Here is a 6,823-nt window from a genome sequence, read left to right as displayed (position 1 = left end):
TTTGTAACAGTGTAACAAATTATGCGCAAAGTTTGTGTAGTAGTTAAATTTGTGTCTATTGTGATGAAATAAAAGGGATGAAGACACGTTTCTTTTTTTCTTTTTTCCATACTGATGTTTTCTAATTTGATTTTCAGTTTTGGAGCATAATCAGACTTTTTTCTACTCCATCTATTGCACCTGCTTTATTTGGTGGTGTTTTGCTGGGATATGTAATGTATGATACTACTCATTATTATCTGCACCATGGACAGCCCAGTGCAGGAGTTCCTAAAAAGCTTAAGGTAACAACTTCTGTTGAATTGATGAATGTACTATTGTTGTAATGCGAAATTGTACAATTGGGTTCTAAAATCCATTGTAATTGCAGAAATACCACTTAAATCATCACTTCCGTTCTCAAACAATGGGGTTTGGAATCACATCCTCCTTATGGGATCATGTGTTTGGGACATATCCCCAACCCAAAGTTGTGCGTTGATGATCGTGTTCTAGTTCTTGTGGTGATGTATAGAGATTTTTTTTGTAAAGATTGAGGAATTACCGAGATTAATTTCCATCCAGAGGCCTGGCGTGTAGAGTTTCTTACTGCCCATTTACATGCTCTTAATCTTTGCAACACTTACTGATTTCATGATTTGGATGCCTGTTATCTGTAAAGTAGTAATTATTAAAAGTTTAAATTACTATGGTTGGTATGACTAAATTCTCATTTATTAATATTTCTCGTTAAAAAATAATATCATAAATTGAATGGTTTAGTAGCTAAAACTGTAATACATAAACTTTGGTCAAGAGATCAAATATTATACAAAGAATATTGTTTTCAATGTTCAATACTAAAAGGTAAAATTGTAATTGACATGACATATATACTGGCTATGATTGATTTCTGGCAAAAAAACAATAATTTTATTGTTATGATTCTAGTCACTCCTTCTCGATTGTCCTCTCTTACCCTGCTTTCATGCTTTATACAAGTTGAATAGTTGATCCATGACCACCGAATTTCTCTAATACCGTTCAATATTAATAAAGGAAAGAAAGTCCAGCTTAAGTTCTCTCTCTAGAAATAGGGAGCTTCTCACTCTAGAAATAGAGTTTCACCTCTCCTAAAGGTTTAGTGGTGGTGGCCGTTAAATTTTTTATTTAGAATATCAATTCTAATCATTACACTTTTCTGAGGTATATTTTGTCTATGGTAATTTTTCTCTAGCTTGTTTCCCCTGTGCTGCCACTTGGCATTTCTTGTTGGTGCCTTATAGAAAGGCCAATGGCTTTCTACTTCTCAATCATTGCTTTCTAAACGGCAGTAAACTCTTTCTCTTTACCTCCGTTACCATTAGCAGGGTCTCCGTTATTTTCTGGCACTAAGTGCATAACAGTGTTCCGTTTCCTAACAGTGTTCAAGTTTTTTTATCTAACAGTATTAATTTTAATCTTTTTTGGGTTTGCTAACCAACCAATTAACCACGGCAGTAATTTCTCTTTAACCAAAGGTAATCTGCATGCCTTTGTCTCCAGCACTAGGCAAGAATTCGAATCGCCTCCCTGTTGTGGTGGCAGTATAAATGCGACACTACTTTCACAACCATTTCATTCACCAATTTCCTCCTTTTCTCAGCATTTTTCACTACTCTTTATTTACTCACCATGAATAACACTCCTTATGCAAGAAGAAACATTAACAGGGCAGCAGCCCTTGCTGAAATAGAGCCTAGTAGAGTGAATGGAAGCAGGGCATTTTGGAGCTTATATGTTTATGGTTACCTCATGGACTACGGAACACTAAGCCTTGCTTCAATTCGAACTTTTGTCAACTTCAGATGGAGAAAAAGAGGGTACATTGACGTATTTAAAATGAATGATCTTTACGTCTTCAAATGCTCGAATGAGGAAGACAAAAGGGAGATGCTGGAGATGAAGAAAGCTAACTTCGATGGAGCACTAATGGTTTTTGCTCCGTGGTTGCCAAACCAGGTCCCACATATTGTGAGGTTCAGGCGAGCTAAGTTCTGGGTCAGAATTTGTGGCTTACCTTGTGAGTACTTGAACTCACACATGGCTGAAACAGCGGGGGAAATGCTGGGCATGCCTTTTGAGATTGACTTCGAACCAAGCTTTGTGCCTCGAAACGACTATCTTCGAATTCAAGTCAAGCTCAACCTGGGAGAGCCTCTAATTCCAGGTTTTTTTTCTCAAACTTGTTGATGACTCTGTTATCTGGATTCAGCTTAGGTATGAGAATATATTTAAATATTGTGTACATTGTGGTCGAATTGGACATAAGTATAATAGATGTACTAGACATGAAGATCACATTAAACAAGATATTGATCATAGAATGATGCAATACTTGTCGCGGGGAATCCCCACTCTTGAAGCAGAGGAGGGTTTCTCTATGTTTAATTTGGATATGAGGGCAACTCCTTCATTTGAATGAACCATAAAAACAAGTGCTAGACTTGTAGAGACTGATCAACCCCCCTCTCCGAACTTTAGAGCTTCAGATATCATGGTAGACTTCGATCTGGGTATCCAGAATGGAGGCAGATTAGTTGGCCCGGTGACAGGTTCAATAGCAGGGGGTGCCTTTTTGGGGCCCAGTGGTTAACCAGGGGGAAGGTCCGACACAAGCAAATAACCCGGCCGCAGCCGCGACGATGGAAGTGGAAACTGACGGAGGAGTCCAAGTTAACCCAACGACTATAGGGGAAGAGCAAATTAATGGCGGATTCAATGAAATTGCTCAGGGAGGCGAAATCGGAGGGGACCCTTACAGGACAGAGGCGACGACTCTCCGATCCATAATGGAAATTCGGAAAATTTGGAATTAGAGATGGTACTGAGGTACGGGCCTGAAATCGAAAGTCTCCGCTTTGATTTGCTCATGAGTTCGGCTATTCAATCAAGGGTGGAACTCAATGAAGAAATCGCAGGAAGGAGAGTGGATAATGCCGGCTATAATCAATGCTTCTTTATTGAGTTTGATAACCAAAATTATCCAAGAGCTGTTGAAATTAGGGAGCCTGATTCCCCAATTTACGACCCTATGGATTTTCAAGGTGATGAGATTGACGATGTCTTTCCAGTGGGGCAGATTCCGGAGGATCCAATGAGCCCTTGGGAAGGTGAGCAGCAAGTGGATATTGGGGAAGAGGACCAATTGGAGTTCAGGAGCATTGAAGCACAACAGGAGCAACAAGTTCAACTCTCAACCAAGAAGTGAACAATTGGAAGTTGAGATTACTAGAAGCAGAGATCTACAATTAGCAGCACCAGTAGAAACTATGTCAGATGGCGCTATCATCTTCACAAGATGGGGGGAGAGAGATAGAAGAGGAAGATTGGTGAGAAGCAGAAGATTCAAGAAGAGGAAAGAAAAGAGGCGATTCAAGCAAGAAAATTTCCCTTTGAAGAGGAAAGCAATTTCTGACCTAGACTTGGTTTCGATCCAATTTATAGATGAAGAGGAGGATGATGCTGATTCGTTACTGACGAGGAAAAAGAAAAAAGGGAAAAGTATAGCATCAGGAGCAGGGCCTTCCACTTCATGTTCTGGGCCTGGGCTAGCTAGCTAGCAAATTTGAGTTCGAGGCTAATGTTTTCTTACGTTTTGCAGATGATGGGCTTGCGCTGGTTGACCCAAATGAACCACCTCTTCATCAGTGATCGACCTTCTTTGGAATTGTCGGGGCATTAAAAGCCCAACAACCCCGATAATTCCCAAGCTTAAAAGACTTGTTGGGTCTTTTGATCCGGACTTCATTTTTGTTTCGGAAACTAAGAGTAGTCCGGAATTAGTTTGCAATCGTCTTAGGGGTCTAGGTTTTAGTTTCTTTAAAGGTGTCAACCCGATAGGGTTAAGTGGTGGTCTTTGGTTAGGTTGGAAGAAAAAGAATTTGCTAGAGGTAGTTTTTGCTTGTATCAATTTCCTTGTAGTCGATGTTAATGACGTGATGAATGGTAATTGGAGATTGATTTTGGTGTATGGGGAACCTTATACCTCCCTCAGGAAGGATGTTTGGGATTGTCTTAGTCTTTGGACAAAACCCCAACTTAATCTTTCAATTGCTATTGTTGGCGATTTCAATCAAGTAGACTCGAATTTGGACAAAACAGGAGCTAATTCCACTAATATTAGGGGAGGTAACCTTTTTAATGAGTGGAAAGAATCAAATGACCTTCATGACTTAATCTTTAAAGGGCCAAAATATACTTGGTCAAATGGGAGGGAGGGTGAAGACTTAGTGCTAGAAAGAATCGACAAAGGATATGCAAACTCAATCTGGCATACTACCTTTCCCCACGCAATCATCAAGCACCAGCCAATCCAAGTTTCAGACCATGCCCCAATTAGAACAATGGAGTTTAAATTACAGTGAATGTATAGAAGTGGCTCAAAATAGCTGAAATTGCATCAGCTCACCACTGTTCAGGCTCGTTAAGAAAACTAAAAAGGCAAAGCAGGAAATCAAAAGATGGGCTTTGGACAAAAGAGAAGAATGGAATGGAGAGTGGGATAAATTTGAGAAAGACATCCTTATAGCACAACTGTTACTAAAAAATGAAGGCAAGGTGGAGGACTTTAAACGAGTGAGTAAACAATTACAGGAGTATTCGTAAAATATGGCTACATGTTGGAGACAAAGAGCAAAAATCAATTGGGATTACGCAGGTGGCACTTGCTCAAGGTTCTTTTTTAATTTTGTCAAAGGCAGAAAAGCTAGAAATAAATTGGAAGCCATTAAGGACGAGCAGGGGGACTGGATCACAGAGGAGCAGGACATTGCTCAGGTGGCGGGGAATTATTTCAAGAATTTATATGGGTGCAGCTCAGCAGATTACTCACATACTAGGGAGATGGAGTTCGATCATGTAACGAAAGCCATCAAAACTACACTCACAGAGGATTAAAGACATGTACTCTCCAAACCGTACACGAGAAGAGAGATCAAGGACGCACTATTTGCCATGAAACCATGGAAAGCCCCAGGTCCAGACGGAATCCCTGCTGGGTTCTACCAAAAGAACTGGAATTGGGTGCAAGATGATGTTACTGAGGCTGTGCTTTCGTGTCTCAAATCAGGTAATATTCTACGAGAATTAAACTATACGAACATTGCCTTGATTCTAAAGTGTGACAACCTGGATTCAATGGATAAACTAAGACCTATTGGTCTATGCAATGTTGTTTACAAAATAATTTCTAAATGCATCACAAATAGATTAAGGAAAGTGATAGGTGGCCTAGTGAGCCAATTCCAGAATGCCTTTGTTCCGGGGAGAGCAATTTCAGATAATATTCTTCTTGCTCATGAATTGTTAGAAAATACAAGGAAAACAAAAAAAGGTGCGAAAAGGAAGCTTGCCATAAAGACAGATATGAGCAAAGCCTACGATAGGATCAAGTGGGACTTCCTTGAACAAGTGTTGTGCAAGTTTGGTGTGCCTGATCTAATGGTAAGAACTATTATGAGATGTATTAAATCAGTGTCTTTCTATGTGATTATTAATGGCTCACCCAGGGAAAAATTCACTCCTAAATGTGGCCTTAGGCAAGGAGATCCCCTCTCCCCGTATCTTTTCATCCTTTGTATGGAATGTCTCTCCAGGATGATTAGAAATGAGGAAGACAAAGGTAATATAAATGGGATAAATGTTGCCCGTAATGCTCCTAAGATCAGTCATCTGTTCTTTGCCGATGACTCGACTTTTTTCTTACATGGGGATGACAGTAATGTGACAGCATTAAAACAGGTGCTAGACAATTACTGCAGAGCTTCTGGACAGGTTATTAGCAAAGAAAAATCTGTATTATTGGCTAGCCCGAACACTAGTGAGGATGTTATTAACATTCAAAGTGCATTACTAGGAATTCCATTAGATTTTGGGGTCTCTAAGCAGCAGATTTTTAGCAAACTGGTGGATACAGTGAAGAAAAGGTTGAATGCCTGGAATCCACTCTTCCTATCCCATGCTGGTAGTTTAACTCTCATCAAGTCAGTGCTCTCGAACTTGGGAACATATGTACTTTTAGTTTTCAAGTGCCCTGTCACGATCTTGAAAGAATAAACAGTGTTGTGGCAAGGTTTTGGTGGCTTGGGAATAAGAATGGCAAGGGTGTTTATTGGAAGGGATGGTCTCACATCACTCAGTCTAAAGAAATGGGAGGTTTGGGCATTCTCGATGCACGGTTCTTCAACCAAGCTCTCCTAGCTAAGCAGGGGTGGCGCATCATTCATGATAGAGAATCACTAATCAGTAAAGTTTTTAGTGCCAAGTATGGCATAAACAGGTTCTCTCTTTTTGAGGAGTCATGGAGTAGGAAGATCTTGGGCTTGTGGGGTTGGAATGGTATCAAATGGGGGCTGCAAGTTTTGAGAAAAGGTTGTGCGTGGTCCATAGGTGATGGGTGCTATGCAAAAATTCACCATCCCTGGGTCTATGGTGCACCACCGAAGTGGAGATTTCAAGGCTGCTCCAATAATGACTGTGTTGCTAAGCTTCGAAAGGAAAATGGGGACTAGTATTTGGATGTATGCAAGGAGTGGTTCACTGAGGACTCTGTCATCAAGATCTCAAGCATCAAAGCTATGGAAGTAGGCTATGAGGACCTGATTATTTGGAAAGGAGACAGGGGGGAAAGTACTCGGTGAGCAGTGGTTATAAAGCCATATTTGATGAAAATCAATCCAGAAGAAGGATAGGAGCTTGAGTGTTAAGCACAACATTGATTGGAAGAATTTCTGGAAAAAGAAAGGCAATCCTAAACAGAAAATTTTCTTGTGGAAGATTCTAAATGGTGCTCTTCCCGTGGGTA

The 6,823-nt window shown here is 40.3% G+C and overlaps 1 protein-coding gene across 2 annotated transcripts in view; it reads left to right on the top strand.

Annotated features, from left to right (window-relative positions):
• Positions 1–683, top strand: part of LOC145629151 (dihydroceramide fatty acyl 2-hydroxylase FAH1-like) — a 19,203-nt gene extending 18,520 nt beyond the window's left edge. For both annotated transcript variants that reach the window (XM_081681687.1, XM_081681686.1), the window contains exons 6-7: positions 138–284; positions 371–683. In XM_081681687.1, the coding sequence (XP_081537813.1) occupies positions 138–284; positions 371–481 (258 nt within the window). In that variant the 3' untranslated portion in view covers positions 482–683. The remainder of the gene's footprint in view (positions 1–137; positions 285–370) is intronic.
• The last annotated feature ends 6,140 nt before the right edge of the window (positions 684–6,823 follow it).

This window comes from Chenopodium album, chromosome 4, assembly GCF_948465745.1.
Source record: "Chenopodium album chromosome 4, dcCheAlbu1.1, whole genome shotgun sequence".
Lineage (NCBI taxonomy): Eukaryota > Viridiplantae > Streptophyta > Magnoliopsida > Caryophyllales > Amaranthaceae > Chenopodium > Chenopodium album.
This window is presented reverse-complemented; position numbering and strand designations above follow the sequence as displayed.